Source organism: Pseudopodoces humilis, chromosome 6, assembly GCF_049639895.1.
Source record: "Pseudopodoces humilis isolate 2021_Gansu_Grassland_sample_001 chromosome 6, ASM4963989v1, whole genome shotgun sequence".
NCBI classification, from domain to species: domain Eukaryota; kingdom Metazoa; phylum Chordata; class Aves; order Passeriformes; family Paridae; genus Pseudopodoces; species Pseudopodoces humilis.
In genome coordinates, this window is record NC_142205.1 from 41,689,390 (window position 1) to 41,708,509 (window position 19,120).

A 19,120-nucleotide genomic window follows, 5' to 3' on the forward strand; every position below is an offset into this window, starting at 1 on the left:
AACCTTTTATCTGATTATTTTCTTCCTATGCAGTTGTGAGCAGCCACACAGTAAGAGGTGGTTTTAGAAGTCTCAAAAGACTGTTGTGGCACACACCTTGCAGAATTTAGAGGCAGAAAAGCAAGTCCTAGCTCACATTTCAGAAAGTTAAATTTGGTTTCTGCCAAGCTGACTTATGATAAACTGGTACAAAGCTTTGAAAGCAACTCAGTATCTTGTGTGCACTATGGCAAACAGCCACAAAAGTCATTGCTGTAGCAGGAAGCAAATCTCCCACCATTTTTGCAGAACAATGGGCAGGCATAAAAAAATGTTAGCAGCTGGAGTGGCCTGCTAGGTTGTAGGATGGGTGGGGTTTGAAAAAGGGTTCCCTTGCCAAGATTCAAGAGCAATTCCCTTAATTCTGATGGCCTTTAGTTGGAAATACTGATTTTGCCCCCTGTAGTATTAATTGCAGCTGTTTCTGGAAAGATTGCGAAATAAAATGATGGGAGAAATAAACTGGGTTTGGGGGAGGTCTGAATTCTGCCTTCATAAGTTTTCCCAGGAAGAAGTAGATCTGTCCCAGGGGCTCAATTATCTGTGCGCTTCACTCTTCTTTGCTCTGGTTTTGCACAGTAGTTCAGAGAGAAAGAAAGCATCAGCTCCACACTAATTGTACTTCCTCTGACACCAGCAATGCAAATTTTTTCCAATGTCCCCCTGAAATCTTATCAGGTCATGCCTGAATGAAATAAAATTAATTGAATTCTTTCGGTATAGCTTTCACTTTAGCTATGCCAGTGTCAAGATTTGAAGGACCTACTTTTTATTTCAAGGGCCATTTACACTTCTTTGGCAAAGAAACTGCAGTAATAAAAACATGTTCCATCACATAGTATGTGAATAGGAATCAGCCACACAGAATCTTCATGAACTAATAAATAAAATTTCACACATAACAAAACTGTTTCTGGACATAATACTAAGATATTTTTATATTTATATAAACAGCATTGCATAGTCTCTGAAAATTCCCACAATATCATACACTATACTACAAAAGAGATCAACTTAAAAATGCTATTGTTTTCTTCCAAAATGTCCCAATATTGCATCAGTTAAATTGCCTTCCTTCTGTTTATCTCAAAAATTTGCTTATTAGCTTTCTGATTCCTTTTTTTTAATTTAAGTGAAATGATTAGTTAAAGGGTGAAATTAATACTTTAGATCTAAGTGAAAAGATAAATTAAAATATTTTACCCTTATTAAATATATATTTTTTCAGCAAAATAATTTAAACAGAGGAACAGCTTCAGTGAGACCTAAATTCTTAAATTATGTTTAAAGCTAAATGGACTTACGGGGGTTTTTGTAGAACAGGTCTGAACACAGGTATGTTTTAAAGCACTTTAATGAATCAGTCTTAAATATGTGCCTAAATCCTATTTGCTTCACTGAAACTCAAGCATGTTGCTTTCTGTGTACACCAAAGCACCTTATCAGAATTCTTCCTGGAAGGGTGTTGCCACTAAGGAAGTTATCAAGAACTGCCATGATGAACATCCAATCTAATGATAGATTTATATGGAATTTGGCTTTGAGCATGACCATCATCCATGGATGTCCAGCAACAGTTGTCTTCTAGGGACAAAAGGAAATTCCCTCCTAAATGTACTTCCCATTCAGTAGATCTGAGAAAGAAATCCTTTTTATTTACAAATCCTATTTATTTCCTAACAGGGATGGGTAGATTCATATTGACCTCAGTCATTTCTGGTTTAATAACATAAGCCTACTGAACCTTCAGGAGTCAAACATTCCCCCATTTTTATATCCAGGGGTACCCATATGGGACTGCTAGTAACCTCTGGATATTTCTCCCAATAGAGTAGAATTGTCTGACCAATATAATATTGGAAACATCAGTCTCCAAAATTTGCACAATTCTTGTTTCCTTGAAACACTGCAGTCTAAAGTGTTACAAATACATGTGCTTGTACATATATGTGTGTGTGTGAGAGTATCTGGTGTACACAAGACAGATGTGTTTATTTGTAAGACACAGACTTTCTGGTTCTATTTTTATGCCACTGAACTATTTCTAAGCATCTTGGATGGATATAGTAACCTCAAGGATTCAATTTTAGTGAGCATTTGTTCAAATGCTCCTTACAGGAAATTTGAATTGAAATACGGCTTTAAAATGCCCTTAATTCTAGTCTCTTCTAAGATCTTTTCTTAAGATTCTGATGGTATGAGTTTCTAACAAAAACTAGTAGGAGAAAATGGTTTATTGAGCTTCAGAATGTATCTGTCAAGATCAGAAAATGAACAAAATAGCACCTTCGTCTAATTTAATTGCTTCCAGTAAATATTAAGAGAGCAAAATCTGATTTAGTGGCATGTGGTTTGAAGAGACTTTTATGGCTTGATATGCCAAACCTCAGGAGCTGAAGAGGTTAGAATAGTAACCAATACCTGATACTACTGAGAGCAGTAGTATGTGTATAAGCTGTGCACTTCTCCAGCCTGCAGTTGGGATCAAACTGTATGGCACAGAGGAATTTCTGAGCAGATGGATCTGCTAATTAGAGAGGAGGAATCATGAACTCAGAACTCTTAACTAACTCTATTCTGTCAGTTCCAAAGCCTTTGGAATTCTCCACTCATATTCCACCAGCCACAGCAGAAAACCTTGCACTGTAGTAGTATTAATCTTTTTAAATGTGTTCATATGTTTAAAAGCATGCCTGTTCACCTGAAAATTCCTCTGGCAACTTTCGAGCGAGCATGTGATGGGCATTTCCATAGAATGTCACACCCACATTGCATCCTCAAATAAGGATCAGAGCTTTAAGCTGGTGTGCTTCAATTTCAGACAGTCTGACTGGAATTTCCTTTCTAAGCAAACATTCCAAAGCATGTTTTATTACACTTCTGGTAAAACATTTCGAATTTAAATGACAACAAAAAGAAAACATTTATTGCTTTAATACATAATAACAAGTGGATATTATTATTTTTAAGTACTTTAAAAACCCTAAGAACTATAATAGTTTGATGATTACAGAGATGTTAGCATGTGATTATACAGTGTTTTAATCTGTATTCATTTTATACATGAAATAAAGTTCATGAAACAGTAAGCAGCAACCCTGCTATGCATGTGTATTAGCTACAATTAGCAGCCTGATCCAGAAAATGCTGAGCACCCTCATACTTTGACCAGTCAGTGTGAGAAGATGGTCAGCAGCCTTCTAGGATGGGGCCCAAATGATGGCACTGGAAGAAGTATGTGATGGCAATGACAATATTTTAATGGACATTTTCTCATGGAATCTCTAAGAAAATACATTTTCATAGTCATTGATAAGCACCAGCTCACAACACTGCATGTGGCTGCATCACTTGCACAGTACACTTCCTGACAAACTGCATATACAATACATCTAGAATTCTCAGTATAGAGAGAACTGTAGCACTTACAAATTACCACAGGGAAAATACAGTTTATAGTAGCATTTCCAACAGTGACGTTGCAACATTACTTTAGCGACTATGTTCCTTATGCAAAAGAAAAATAAAAAGTAGTCAGTGACATACTTCCTGAAATTTTAATACTGGCTTTCAGGTGTTAACAATCTAAAGTGCTTTCATGTTTCATACAGTTTTAAAAATTTTCAATTTATACAAAAAAAAAAAACAAAACAAATATTTATAGATTTATTCTATACATTTGTGAATGTATAATTTAGTCTATTCCTGTTTCCTCACCAAAAAAATTGGCATTGCCATCTCCCAAATCTCTCTTTTGAAACCAAGTCTGTGAGTTTGTTCCTTGAATATAAGCATCCAGAAAATAGCAAATTCCAGGGATATCACTCGGAAAATTTGGTGGAAGCTCCTCTCTTGAGCGCGGTGTGAACACAAAACCTGGGTATTCCTTTAACAACCTAGAACAAAAATTAATCACCTTGATTAAAAATCAATCAGTCACTAGTAAGTGCAGATATTCAATAATTCTTCAGTATGACAGGGAGAATCCAATTCAATTTTTATAGTTATTTACTGGAAATATAAAAAATAATGTTTACTTGGTAACCTTGATAACCTATTAACTTCTGCATCAGTGCAAATAACAGTATAGCCTCTTTTTTTGTCTTGTCAAGGTTTTGTATGTAGGTGCTGTTTTTTGTAAATATTTTCAAAAATTATTTAGTGCTGAAAGATAGCTCAAATCTGCACATCAAATGCACCATAATTAATATTTCAAAGAATGGAATACTGTGAACCTTATTAATTAAACTACTCAGACTCTCCTATCAATTCTAATATTATTTGCTTTTTCACAGGTTGAAACAGAGATTGCTAATCTGTAGGATAAATGTTGATAACTTGTATCAAAGCTTTCAAACAACTGCTGCAATATACAGGAGTTGTGCAAGGTGCCATAACATTATCAATGTGTCTTTAGAATTGGTAAATTAATCAAAATTAAAAAAACACCAAACAAAAAGGAGATTAATACCTCCTTGGCTCAGAAAAAAACCCCAGAAACTCCACAACAACAATAGTTGCCCGTTAATCAAATTGCCTATTTTCTAGGGGTATGATTCAAAATGATTTTCCATATGAGTGGAATGGAAGAACAATCACTCTTGGCCAACACTGCTTATGTTGACATGCGTAAGCACAGGTGATGCTAATGCTCTCTCTGTGTTTTCAGAGTGCATGATCAAAAGGGTTATCTTCTCTGTGCTCTAATACCTGTGCTACTTTTTCTAAATCACCTAGCCAAGATCATCTAAAGCTTGGCACCATCTATGTCACATAACACATGCTGCAGGGGATGTCAGGAAGGATCCTGTGCCAAATTCTCTGTCTGATGTTGGATGCAGAATCTTGCCACAAGGCATTATCAGATACGTGGCAGTGGTACAAGCTGAGTAGGAACAATAGATTACAGTCTAGGCTACGGTGAGGGTAGCAGAGCTCCCTCAAAAGGTTAAAAAAATAATTTATAAATTTGCTTATTTTACTCAGCCAAAAAAACCAAGAGGAAGATAACAGACTATTACTGTAACTACTGCAGGTGGACGTTTTACATACTGCACTGTACCTGTAAGTTGTTGGACTGACATTTATTTTTCTAGGTATACTACAAGATTCAAACTTATTGGCAAGGGTTACATTATTTCCAAAAAGGCAATAACGAGGCATTTTAACCCCAACAACTCCAGCAAAGACGGATCCAGAATGAAGGCCAATACGCATCTTTAAACAAAAGAAAGAAAACAGCATTATTAGGTAAAATAGAATTGGTAAAGTCGATTTTATACATTATTCTTAATTAAAAAAAAAAAAAAGAATGAAAGAAAGAATGAGCTACTAAAATAAACAGAGTTAGCAGTGTCTCCTTAAAATATCTGTACTCTGGTCATAACCGCTCATGGAGAGGGAACTAGCTGAAGTTTATCTTGCACTGCATTTTTAGTGAGTAATTCTACCATGTCAAAATATGACTGTGAACTGCTGTGAACTTGGCTCATACTCAGATTTTTGACTCTCACTTAGCTGATGCTGCTTTCTATGATTCTTTTTGGTGGGTTTTTTTTTTTTGAGCTGTGATCTTTCTCTCATGTGCTTTATAGATGTGTAGAGGTGTTTTCTTCAGAAGAGAATTCTGACTAAATAATGGCATGATGTCAGAAAGCTTGTATGTCTACTCTGCATACTACTCTTTACATATGAAGAGAATATCATACCATTATGAAGAAGTTGCAGTTTCTAACTTTCACGGTAAAAGCAGAAAAACCTGCAACAAAACCAAAATCCACCCACACAGTAAAGATGGCTGAAATATGTTCATCAAAATGTATGTTGGATTCAAAGTATGCCATTTGAGGTCACAGCTTTTTTTCTTGGCAATTGATATGTAAAATGACAGTAGACTGTGTGAGAAATTTATTGCTTTGCACAATAGCCAAGGTTTTCATGAAGCACTTAATTAAAATAGATGCATGCTTTCATTAAAAATATATTGTTTCCTTCTAAGAAGCTTCTGTTAGGTACTTACACAATACAAATTTTTTCTCCTCATTTTAAAATAATCTTAAAAATGTAGTAGTATCATTTGCATGTAAATTATAAACCTGTTATAATATTGCCAGGATGTTTCCAGATTTTTTTAAGTGTAACTTAATTTGATACTGCAAAATACAAAAAGAACAACATTTATTTATAATACAATACTGTATTCTATATGTTCTCTGTGATAAATGTGGAGCACATAATCCTCTTATTAACCATGTTCTTTGTCTTGGAATACAAGTAATTCTTAATCTAAAATTAAAAAAAAAAAAAAAGGCATTAAGCTTTCTGGAGGAACAAATGAACAGATTAATGTTAAAAATTAGCAAAGACATAATGAACTGAGACACCTCTATTAAAAATACCAGGATACCATTACAGGCCTTTTGAATTATGTTGAAGGTCCACATCATTTTTCATGCATACAGGCCTTTCTTTTTCTTTCTCAGTAAGAGATGATCTTATATGAAAATTTCAGTACATGTGTAAGTTCTTGCTGAAAGGAAGCCATAAATATAATTACCACTGAATTTAACAGTTGCTTTGACAGCATTAACACCATTATCTTATGGTGGTTCAGTATCTGACTGTGAAACAAGAACAGCAATGGAATCCTATAAAGATGTGTGGATTACTACAATCAGAACGTCTTTGGGCATTCATATTCATAGCTTCTGCGTCAAAAGACTTGGAAGTCTAATTTGGAAAGAGGATTAGTCATTTCCTTAGAAAAGAGAATATTCCATGTCACTGACAGTTTTATTGCTACTGAGACAAGAACTGCACCATGTCAGATTGCACCTATTGACTTCACTGCATTTCTCTTTTGGATTTATTTTCAGATCTCTATTTCACTTTTACCGCTCCACAAAACTCATCCATAGATCTAAAAAGGTCAGCTTCTCCAGCCACAGTCACTTGTTTCCCCAAATTCTCTACGTTAATGCAATGATGTGAAATTTGCTTGAGAAAAAATCCCAGAAAGCAAATAAACAAACAAGAAATCTCACTTTAACCAAATAAAATACAATAAAATATATGACCTTGATAGGCTCTCCATGGGGAGACACCACCTCATCTGACAGTTCCATCATCTTCAGGGCCATCAGTGCTATTTGAACAGCATGTGTTTCACTTTCTTTGTGTAAGCCTCCAGCAACACAGTAGGCATCTCCAATAGTCTCAACCTAAAACAGGCATATTTGTTCCTTACTCTTAGTTTGATAAATGTAAAAGTGCTGCCTAACTTCAGTAAGAATAGTAGCTACATACAATTCTTGCCCAAGTCTTAGTTTTTCTGCAAAATGTTTTAACTACTGGACAAATCCTGCAGTAAAAGGGAAAATTGCACGACTTTTATTTATTGCTGGGCATAATCCTAAAATACTTTTCATTTTTCATTTACTGTCAGGAACCCCCGGCTACATTAAACACCTGCTTACTCCAGAGTCACAGCACTGTCATTGAAATTAATTTTAAAAATTATCTCCTAAGTTTTGATGGATTTCTTTCTTGGCTGAATGAACAACTGTTTACGTTCATTTTTTTAATTGTTGGTTTTGTGATTTGTTTTGTCTTTCATCTGAAAAAGGTTTGCGGCAAGATAAGTTTTGGACCTCTATTATCTTCTGTCCCACTTAGTCTTAATTTCCTTTCCTGCCCCAGAATCCCATGGAAAAGCAATGAATTGTGTACCTTGTAGACATCTAGCTCTCCACATTGGTAATCGAAGCGAGTATAAAGCTCATTAAGCATGGTGATAACCTGCATAGGTGAGCATTGGGAACAGATGGCTGTGAATCCAACAATGTCAGAAAAAAGCATTGTGACATTATTAAATTTCTTGGCTTGTACAACTTGTCCCTGCCACAGCTGCTGAGCAACCTCTCCAGGAAAAATTGAAAACAGAAGATCTACAGTCTTCTTCTTCTCTTCTTCAAGTGCTTGATGGGCCTGCTCAAGGGTTGCTTTTAGCTTTCCTAACCTCTTCTTCAGTCCATCCTGGGCTCTGGCCTGCTCTCCTATCAGAACAACATCTCTTAGAGCATTGTGAATGGGAATATCGGAGAGGTACAATCCACGTCCTGTAAAATCTTCTAGTCTGTCCACACAGGGAGATCCCAAGAATAGAATGGCACTGGATTCAAAAATATAGATCATTTGGCCTTTAAGATCCATTACCTGAAACAGGTAAAGAAAGAAGAATTCATGCAAAACATGCCTGGTAGTGGTCTAGAAGCAGGAAGTTCTAGAGAAAATACATTTTGCTAAAATGTAAGAAAATCAAGACTGGTCCGTAGTCCTTAATTTTCATTTAGTTGCTTAGAGAAAACATGGTGTGCTGAATCACAGAGCCATCAAGTAAGTCCATTTCTATTCAGTCCTCTGGTACAAGAAGACCCCAGCTTGAGGATAAACACCTAATTATGTCTGAGTATCAGTTTATCTTAGGGAGAAAAGAAAACCAAAAAGAATAATTTTGTGTACCTTCAGCAATTGATAAAATGTGTTACTACAGTGGCCTCTAAATTTCTTCTAATAACTAGTTCATGTACCATTTTCTCCATAAGATAAAGTGAGAAAATTTGCTTCAGTTTTATCATAGGATGTTCAGTACTCACTGCAATTTAAAATTAAAGGCAGAAATGGCAGGAATATCCAATTTTATTAGTCTAAAAAAGAAAAATATTTTATGTGAAGTGTTTTTATGTCCCTTCTGTAGTGGGTTGTATAATGTGAAAGGTGCTACAGAGCTTAGCTTAACACAGCTTTGGAAGACCACTTTTTAAATAAAATTTGTTCCTTACTAATAGGCATTTGCATATGCAAGTACATGCAAAATCAAAGCTGACTCTACTACCCCTCGTAATCATTCTAGTGCAGAAATGGAGCCGAGGCTTTTAATAGTAGCCACATTAGTAACTGGGTAAAACCTTTTTACCGTTCTTCAGTTAAGTTTTTGGAGTGTTGAGTCTGAACTAATTCATCCCGGAGTGCCTCAGGTGTATATAAGCTGGAATTGAGCTGGGACCAGGAATGAATAAAAACAGTCATTGAATACTCAATGTTTTTTATTGTCCCAGGTCATTTGTCACAGACTCAGCTTCTGCAAAGATAGCTGTAACCCCATCAGCTGAAAATAAGTGGAACCTTTGGTGATTGCATCTGATGAAAACATCAGAGTATCAAAGATACCAAAACACCACAAGTTGAACGATCACAGAAAACATCTGTTTATTTTCCCCAAACCTAGAGCTGCTCCCCAAATGACTCAGGGGAACTTTGATAAAGCTTTTCCTGACACTGTCTTTGTGCTGAAGATGCCCTTATTCTCAGCAGCATGTCCTATCACTGGCTTTATCTCAGTATTTCAAATTATTCAAATAAGATCAAATTTGCAGTCAGATTTTTCTTTTGTTAAAGTCCTAAAGCAGAGTTTTGACTGAACAACTGGCTTCCAGAATCTGAATTACATCTGACCACCCTAATTAAATCATTATTATACAGTTATATCAGATGTAGAAAATGCAAAATGCAGCACGTTTTGCGGCTATTTTAACTCCATCTGAAGGAAACAAATTCCTTGTAGAAGTAAGGGTAATAAAAAGTCTCTTACCATGGACGGTTTCATATCAGTATTATCCCATCTTCTAACTCGTACCGTAAACTGCATATTTAGCATTGTCATTATTCCACTGAAAGTACAGCTTACTTTGGGGGTAAGAATTTCAAAATACTCTTCAAAATTTGGCTTAGCTTGAAATTCTCTCCTGGTCAAAAGTCTTCTTATCCCATTTCCAATTTGAAGAACTGACATATCCTTGTCAAACATAAAATGAAATGGGAAAGTCTTACAGAACACAGAGGCAGGAATCACAAGTGAAGACTGTGGCTTACACGGAGATAAGGAAGGTTTTGTACTTTTGACTTGTATAGAATACATCAAATAAGGCTGATTAGCAAACTCAGTGCAGTCATTATGGAAACAAGGAGGCATGAGCATCACTTCCACCTCAGTTTCATACAAAATATGAGCTGCTGCTTTAATGATACCAGGTAGAATAAGACTTGTGATTTTCTTAGGAAAGAAATAATAAACATTTAAGAAGTCCTGATCTTTCTCCAGGCATAATATGGAGGCGTCTTCAAGTCTGTCCTTTTTTCCTGCTTCTTGGCTGTGGCTACTCTGCTTCAGCAGAGTAGTGAAACTATTCAAGAAGTCCTTAAGGGTGCCTCCAATAACCCCTAATATGTGTTCATCCTCTTCATAGCATATTTTGAATAGCTCTTCACCAAGAGATTCCCGTAGAGACTCCACGGGAACACCTGCACAGAACCACATTTTAGTCAGAACTGCACTCATCATCCTGAATCACATGCTAACCTCCTCATTTTTTTCAACCTAGGCCAAAACAAACTATCAATATCCTTCCCTGATGCAGTATTGACACCTGAGGGCACTCTCATTTAGGAGTTTTGGAAACAAGGCCTGGAAATGGGGGGACAATTGGTTTTAGTTTGGAAAGATCTGAGAGTCAGTGTTCTTTGTAGAGATGTAGACAAAATGGATGCAAGATTTGACTCAACCCCCTTACACTGATCCAAGGAGTAAAATAAGAAGTTTAAAAACTAACATAAGAATAAAATAGGATCTGCAGATATAAGTACTATGCGCAATTTAGTACATTAAATGACCCTGGGAATATTCTGGAGCACTGAGGCCAATTGGCACTGAATGGCTCACATCTTTGCTAGTAAATTTGTTTTACCTGGATAGCTGCATGCAAACTGACTGTTGGGAATGTTCCAGTTCCTTAACTGTTACTGGGAATCCTTTGAAAAAGTTTCTCACAGACCAACTGTGTGCCTGGACCAGTTTAACAGTTTAAGTGTACAGAAGACCATATCTCAGTTCTAGGAAATGTAAATTTACTATTACAGATGTAGCCAGAATTACATATTGCAGAATTCTCTTCTGACACACAACAGTCTTCAGAATATGAAGTAACATGCTAGCAACAAGACTAATTTATTGTCTCAATTTTATAACTAATTTATATAAAATATATTATTATATATTTATAGAAAATATATTTATTTATATATATATATATTATTAAGAAAGCTTACATTACCTGCTGCATTAGCATGATCACTGATTATTTTTTCAAAATCTTCTCTATCACCAGTTTTCCTGCAAACACCATAAAAATATAAATAAAGCCCCTAAATTACCAAGATAAAAGTGGTAAAAATAGTAAGTACAAAAATTGTCTTTAAAGTGTACAGACCCCGTTCTGCTGATCAAATATGAAGTTTTTTAATTAATTCAAAAGGGGGTCTTGGTATGATCTTAGATTATCCTGTGCATTTCTGGTAAATTAAAATTTTGGTAGTCTGAGCTCAAATTATGGATTTTGGTCAAATGCTATTGCCTGTCATTGTAACAGTCCTGGCTTTTTGTTTGGTTTGTGTTTTTTTCTTGAAACCAAAGCTACATTTTGTAACATATTGTATAATATAATTGGAATTTATATTCAAGCATTTTCTGTAACTACACTGCATTTAATTCAAAAGAGGTGAGAATGTATTCCTGCTTTGAAAGGAAATACAAATAACTACTATTAACCTCAAAATTACTTATTCATTGGTAGTAATGCAGATATTTGACACAAAACTGCAGCCCTCTGAGTTCTCTGAGGACAATAAACGTCAATGTTTGACTCAAAGTTATGAGAATGACATATAGCTTAGATTAACCTTCACATAAGCAATAAACTCCTGATACATTCCTTCTGAACTTCTTCACTTGGAATATCATAGGTATATTTATATGTAAAAGCGATACAGACATTCAGATTTGCTTTACATTTGCATTATTGCCTCCTTCAGAATATCACAGTAATTTTTCCTTTTCAACTAATACTCCAGGGAAGCAACACATAATTAAAGAATGGGAAAACATTCATAGCAATAAGCCAGTCAGCAATTGCAAAGCACATCTGACCCACTATCTTTGGTTCAGTCAATGTATGTAAAGTGCTTTAAAAATACCAAGTGTAATTTAAAAGATGCACTGCAATTATCTATTCTTATCATAGTGAGCAACAGTGTAGTTTCCATCTCAATTATTTTTCTTAAGAAAGAAGATTTAAACTGATGGGTTTATTTTTTCAGATGCATTCAATAACTGAATCCTCAGTGTACCATGAGATGCTAAGAAATTCTTACTCTGTATAAGACTCAAATGACTAATATTGGATTATTACTAAGAAGTGCTGAAAATTTATCCGAGTTCCTCAGAAACAGAAACCAGAAGCCAAGTGAGCTCAGGAAAACATCCAAGTCAGTATCTGTAGTGTATGAGTATTCACTGTATCAGAAACCAAATTCTTTCGTATAATACTAATTGTATTTAAAATTATTTCCCTGGGATCTTAGAAACACTGGGCTAGATCCGTATACAACCATATCTCTTGTTCCATCTATGCCAAGCCTTGCCTGTCTCCCTGTACAATTTGCCCATTAAGTCAACTTTGTGAGTGAGGTAAATATTTGTGAATATTTTTAAATAAATTAAATCATTACTAGCTTACATTATGTGAAATGTTACACACCAATTTGACAAGATAATTGCATATAAATTCCAGAAGCCTTGATTCCCAGTCACCACCCCATTCCTGTCAGAAAAACATTTTTGCAGTGAAATTAGTTACAAAACCATTACACTTACATACCTGCTTTCTTTTATTCTGTGTTTTGCAAGTGTTCTCTGCAGTGCAAGATTTAGCCTTTCAAACTGGGGAAAAAATAAGTATGTCATATGTATCTATGTCATTGCTGAAAATTTAATCATGAGATAACATTCCTATACACAAAATTACTTTGCCATCCTTGGGACTAACAACATTTTTTCAAGTCAGTATTGTTGTTAGAAACAGCATGTCCCTTCTGTGGTTATGGGGTTTACTTTATGTTCATCTCTTCAGCTCCAGTACCACTGTAATTAAGCCACTCAGTTCATGTACACCAGCAGTTCTGTATTTTAAATACAGTGATGTTCTTTACCTCCAAATTTTCAGATGACACTAAAGACAGTGCTTACGAAATAAGTACAACTAACACAGCCTTCTATTAGTAAAAATCCCACCCTCAAAAAAACCCCACAAAATACCATGAATACAAAAGTATTTTAAAGAAAAAGAATAATTTTTGCAATGTATGCCATGACCCCAAACATCCTCCATATGAAAATGTAGTCACTGTAGACAGCCTTTATAAAAGGATTCTCTAATAAAAGACACTTTGGAGTATAATGAATATTTTCCTTAAAATACTTCAATCCCATGACTCAATATGCCTTCTGCAGTTCCTAATTGGAACAGATGGAACATTTTCCAAATATGCATATTTCAAATTTTTAGGGCCAGTAAAGCTGTCATATGTATATAGTCTCTAATATTCAAAACCCAAACTTCCCACACAGACAGGGTCATAGAATAGTACTATACTGCCAGGACAGAACTCGGCTGTGAGGCTTCCTGTGGCCTGGCTTTTCTTTGGTTCACATTCCCTCAAGAAACTAGCAGCTTTTCCTGCACCTTTTACTTTTTGTATTTCCAGGAGGAAAGTTTGCACAAAGAAAGAAAATATATTCTGGAAATGTTCTCCAAGGAAAAATCGAAAGTGAATTAAGTAAGTAGAAACATATCTATGTATATACCATATACCATGTATATCAACACAACATAAATTACAGCTGTGTAGAAACTGATACAGTAAGTGGAATGCCATCGAATCCATTACTTATAAATGAGCAATGTTCTCCATATTTCTATAAAGGAAGAAGCAAATTAAACAACAACATGCACTACATTGTGTCTCAAATTTAATCAGAAAGTTGTCTGGATGCACTTTGTCCTGGACTTCCATGCATAGTTCGCTGTTTCCAGAAGCTCACCAAACAATAGGGGTCATGATGCAGCCCTGTTTTGGAGCTTCCAGAAGATGATGTTACTCAACAACATTTAAGAAAGATAAATTATCTAAGCAATGAAAAATATGTTTCTAAACAAGCACAGCCCTTTTATGGAAAAATAGGGCTAGGAAGATGCTTAGGGCTTGACCCTAAATCAGCATGAGAACAGACTTGGACAAAGTTCTAATGAATATGACTTGAATAATTTTAGTAGTAACAACAGTAACCTTGAATTTCAGTGGTTCCTAGGGTACATGGTTGGTCCTAAGATCTTCACTTTGCCAAGCTTTGTCCCAGCTGATGAACTAGCCTATCATAATTAAGTAATAGGCAATTGCATACATTTATACCACTCTTTAAAGAGAAAAAAAATACTAGTTATTAAATATCCCAACAAGAGCTATACACTAGAAAAGCAATATAGCGATACTGGCACCCTGGAAAGAGTGCTTTGCCAATTAATTTTTGGGTTACAAGTATTTTCCTTTATAAATTTAGAGATTAGTTTAAAGGTTTAAAGGGATGCATTCCATCTGTATAAATGCAGTAGAGGTAAAAAGGAGTTTTTCAAAACTTAATTATCTGGAGGTTTAGTGCATGAATAATAGATGAAGAGCTGCAAAACCATATCTGCAAACAAATTTAACAAAACTCCAGCACATTAAGTAAGGTACACTGAATGTCCAAGTAATGGGATTGTAATTAAATGAGTGTACAGAATTGTCCATTTGATATTTGTAGTCCCGAAATGTCAGTCAGGTCCTTCAGACTTCCCACTGAATTTGAGACAAGGCCAAGAGTTGGATGTTATGGAGCTGTATTTTTCATGTTCTTTTTACAGAACATGATGGTATTCATCTCCACTCAAGCAAGCCTGCACTAGACCTGTTTTTAGTGAAGTTGAGCAGAGACATAAGAATATCTTTGTGGTAAACATGAACAGTAATAGTTTTAAAAATAGTATGACAGGAGGTTAGTATCACAGCAGATGGAAACATCTATTTTAATTTTTTTGTGATAATGACTAATGCACTTAGCAGTTTGGATTCAGTTAGGTGAACTGATGAGATGACCACATAATTTACATAATTAGGTAACAAGGCAGAATTTCTATTACTATATCTCTATGTTAAAAAATGGTACAAAAATAGATGGATTTAAAATGAACAATTGAAAAGATCAGTGGAAGGTTGCAAATACAAGGCAAAAATAAGGGAAATACAGTGGAAAGGATGATGTGTGCAACACAGATTGTGGCAAAATTACATCCAGAAGGAATGGAAGTGAATTTAATCTACGGAGAACTGCGTAAGAACACAAACTTTTAAGTCAAAGCAACTTTCTAAAGGCTTACATCTAAAGGCAGGCATAGAATACTCTTCTAACATTTATAGTTAACTATTAAAAAGTTTTATTTAGTATCTATTTACCTCAGGAAAGATTAGTTTGCAGATGCTTTCAGTCAGTGTGTGCAAGTACACTCTACTTCTGCTCGTTTTCCGTTGTGGAAGGTTTCCTTGACCATCTTTTTCATGGACTTCTTTGCAGATGGGCAAAGCTGCTCTAGAGCTGTTTTCTGTGCTGTCCTTGTCATGTTCTTCCGTAATGTGACCTTGAGTCAGTAAGGAGAAAGGACATTCTCCTGTGATCTTCAAGTCTTTCAGTTTTGTACAGAACATACTGTACGACGCCTCTCTATTGAGATTAGGAGTACTTAGCTCTGCGTCAGTTCACTTCTGTTTACTAACAAGAGCAGATGTCAAAATAATAAGTTGATAAGGCAACCACTGTGGAAGGTTATTGGTAGCTATAAATCACCACAGGAAAAAATTGTGCCCCTACAAAACAAGAAAGGAAAAAAGAATTACAAACATTTATTTTCTCTTTTAAATTCTCGTGATGGGCCAGTTTTATCTTAAATACATGAAAATAATGTCTTTTTGAGGTCATAGTTCTTGTCCCATTTTAAGCATGTAATATCTACTGACTTCAGTGCTTCAGGTTGCATGCATGGTTAAGTTTTGTATGAGTTGGGACTCAAGTGATTAAGGCACACTGTCTCTTACCCAACACATATTTGGTCACGTTGATAGATGAGGTTTCTGAAGGAGTGGAATTCCAATGAGGATACCTTTTTGATTCTTTGTAAGTAGCTATTAAAAGCTATGTCATATGGCACAATGAAGAGATTAGTTACAAATACTTAAATCTAAACTTACTTGATGTCCAAGATATCTTTCTTGTAATAGGGAAACATATGACTTAAGTTAGTGTGTATACTTCTTAAACAGTAAACCATCCATGACCAAAGGTTAGAGTCTCTTGTAAAAACAACTGACTGGTGAAAACTCTCATCTTGGGAATCTGACCACACAACTGCAGTTGCTTGGAAACACTAAGGGATTTTACACTTTTAAAGGTGGTATTTTCTAAACAACACATTAAAAAAAAGCCTCATTTTAAATTTTTATAATGGTTCCATTTGTTACAGGGCCAAAGCCCAGCTAGAACTTAATCTGATTACTGCCATAAAACACAAAAATGTTTTTACAAATACATCAGCAACAAAAGGAGGGCTAAGCAGAATCCCCATCCTTTACTGGATGCAGGAGGCATAGTGGCAAAGGACGAGGAAAAGGCTGAGGTACTTGGTGCCTTTTTTGCCTCAGTCTTTAATTGTGGGAACAGTTGCCCTCAGGATACCAAGAGCCTGTGCTGGAAGACAGAGACAGAGAGCAGAATGATGCTCCTATAAACCAGGAGATGGTCAGTGACCAGCTACACAACATATACACAGGTCCATGGGGCTAGATGGGATCCACCCAAGGGTATAAAGGGAACTTTAAAGTTCCCTTTAAAAGATATGACCTGACAGCCTGACTTCAGTCAGGCTCAGTCTGCCAGGGAAGGTCCTGGAGTAGATCACCTTGAGTGCCATCACACAACACATGCAGGACAACCAAGGGATCAGGCACAGCCAGCATGGGTTTAGGAAAGGCAGATCATGCCTGAAAAGTCTGGTCTCCTTCTACGACAAGGTGACCTGCTCAGTAGATAAAGGAGAAAGTCTACCCAGACTCAAATAAAGCCTTTGACACCATTTCCCACAACATTCTGGAGAAACTGGCTGCTCATGGCTTTCACAAGCACACCCTTTGCCAAGCAAAGTACTGGCTGGATGACCAAGCCCAGAGAGTATTGGTAAATGGAGTAACATTCAGATGGCAACCAGTCACTACTCACTAGTGGTGTTCCCCAGGGCTCAGTACTGGGGCCAGACCTGGTTAACATCTTTATCAGTGACCTTGACATGGAGATTGAGTGTACCCTCAGTCAGTCTGCAGGCTGTATAAAGCTTGGTGGAAATGCTGATCTGCTGCAGAGGAATCTGGAAAGGATGGATCTATGCACTGAGGCCAATCACATGAGGTTCAACAAGATCAAGTGATTGTTCCTGCCCTTGGATCACAACAGCCCCATGTAGTGCTACAGGCTGAGGGAGAGTGACTGGAAAATTGCCCAGCAGAAAAGGACCAGGTGCTGGAGGTGCTGGTCAACAGCAGCTGAACATAAGCCAGCAGTGCCCAGGTGGCCAAGAAGACCAACAGCATGCTGGCTTGAATCAGCAATGGTGTGGCCAGCAGGACCAGGGCAGTGACTGTCCCTCTGTACTCAGCACTGGTGAGATCACACCTTGAACCCTGCATCCAGTTCTGGGCCATTCAATACAAGAAGGACATTGAGGTGCTAGCGCATGTCCAGAGAAGGACAAGAGAGCTGGGGAAGGGTCTGGGTTACAAGTCTTATGAGGATCAGCTGGGGAAGCTGGGTGTGTTTATCCTGAAGAGAAGGAGGCGCAGCAAAGACCTTAGTGCTTCTAAAAGGAAGCTGTAACAAGGTGAGGATCAGTCTTCTCTCAAGTAAGAAGTGTCAAAATGAGAAGAACCAGCCTTCAGTTTTAACAAGGGAGGTTTAGACTGGATATTAAGAAACATTTCTTCAAAGAAAGGGTGCTCAAAAATCAGAACAGGCTGCCCAGGGAAGAGGTAGAATCATCATCCTTGGAGGCATTTAAAAGATGTGTAGATGTGGCACTTAGGGACACGGTTTAGTGATGATGATTTATTTCAGTTCGTCTGAAAAAGGCTCTTTCTTTCATTTTCTACTGACTGTATCTCACTGAATCAGATTCTCTCATCCCTATATAATACTCTTTAAAAATAATCCTCAAGAGCTTTTGGTGAATCTGGAAGCAGCTAAGTATTACATTTTTCTCTCTGGAGATACAACTACTTCTCTCAAAGGCACTAGGGCTTTAATAAGCCTGTGCACTACACCATTTGTTTCTGCCCCCGAGACACCCTAAGGGCATTTGGGGTCACACAGCAACTGTATCAGGGTTAAAAATAACTAATTCCCTGATACAGGTTATCAGCTGCTGCTTTTGAAACAGCTGGAGTGAATGGCGCGGCAGAGGAGGGCTGCAGACACAGCACAAATAGCACGGATAAAAGGAGAAATAGGCAGGAGCTACTTTGATTGGACCTGCTGCTGAAAAAACATTTGGCAGTAAAGGCACTTTTAAAGTATGCTGTAATACTGATGGTGTCAGGCCAGGCTCTAGGGGACATCTATCAAAATTAACATCTTGTTTTAAGAATCAATAAACACAATGCTAAGAACAAGGGGCTGAAGAATGTTTGTGTAACATTTTATATTTCTGATTTCAGTTTTTACATAGAAACTCATTTGTTTCTGCTGTATGGACATTGGCAATGCTTCATTTTTTACTGCTGAATAACACTGGGTAGCAAAAAAGGCAGTGAAAAAATTAAAAAATTTAAAGCAAGAACCATACTCCAAATACATAAATATACATAATACTTTATAGTGTAAACATTGTTATATACGTGGAGAGATAGATAGATATTTTTTATTCAGAAGCCATTACATTCCCAATATTACTACACTAAGAAAGAAAAGCAGAAAATAACCATATTTTACATAGTTGGACTGATGTGTGTACTGAAGTTAAACACACATATATACTTGCACAATTGCCAAAGCTAC

General features: G+C 36.4%; 1 protein-coding gene across 8 annotated transcripts in view; it reads right to left on the bottom strand.

The window, feature by feature from the left end:
- Positions 1 to 949: 949 nt before the first annotated feature.
- GUCY1A1 (guanylate cyclase 1 soluble subunit alpha 1) overlaps positions 950 to 19,120 on the bottom strand; it is a 36,944-nt gene continuing 18,773 nt past the window's right edge. For 7 of the 8 annotated variants that reach the window (XM_088056330.1, XM_014262563.2, XM_088056329.1 and 4 more), the window contains 8 exons: positions 15,481 to 15,888; positions 12,810 to 12,871; positions 11,208 to 11,266; positions 9,689 to 10,398; positions 7,768 to 8,253; positions 7,116 to 7,259; positions 5,102 to 5,256; positions 950 to 3,935 (listed from right to left, as the gene is read on the bottom strand). In XM_088056330.1, the coding sequence (XP_087912456.1) occupies positions 3,734 to 3,935; positions 5,102 to 5,256; positions 7,116 to 7,259; positions 7,768 to 8,253; positions 9,689 to 10,398; positions 11,208 to 11,266; positions 12,810 to 12,871; positions 15,481 to 15,729 (2,067 nt within the window). In that variant the 5' untranslated portion in view covers positions 15,730 to 15,888 and the 3' untranslated portion in view covers positions 950 to 3,733. Of the gene's footprint in view, positions 3,936 to 5,101; positions 7,260 to 7,767; positions 8,254 to 9,688; positions 10,399 to 11,207; positions 11,267 to 12,809; positions 12,872 to 15,480; positions 15,889 to 19,120 lie in introns of those variants that run through there. The other variant, XM_088056331.1, reaches the window with a different exon arrangement.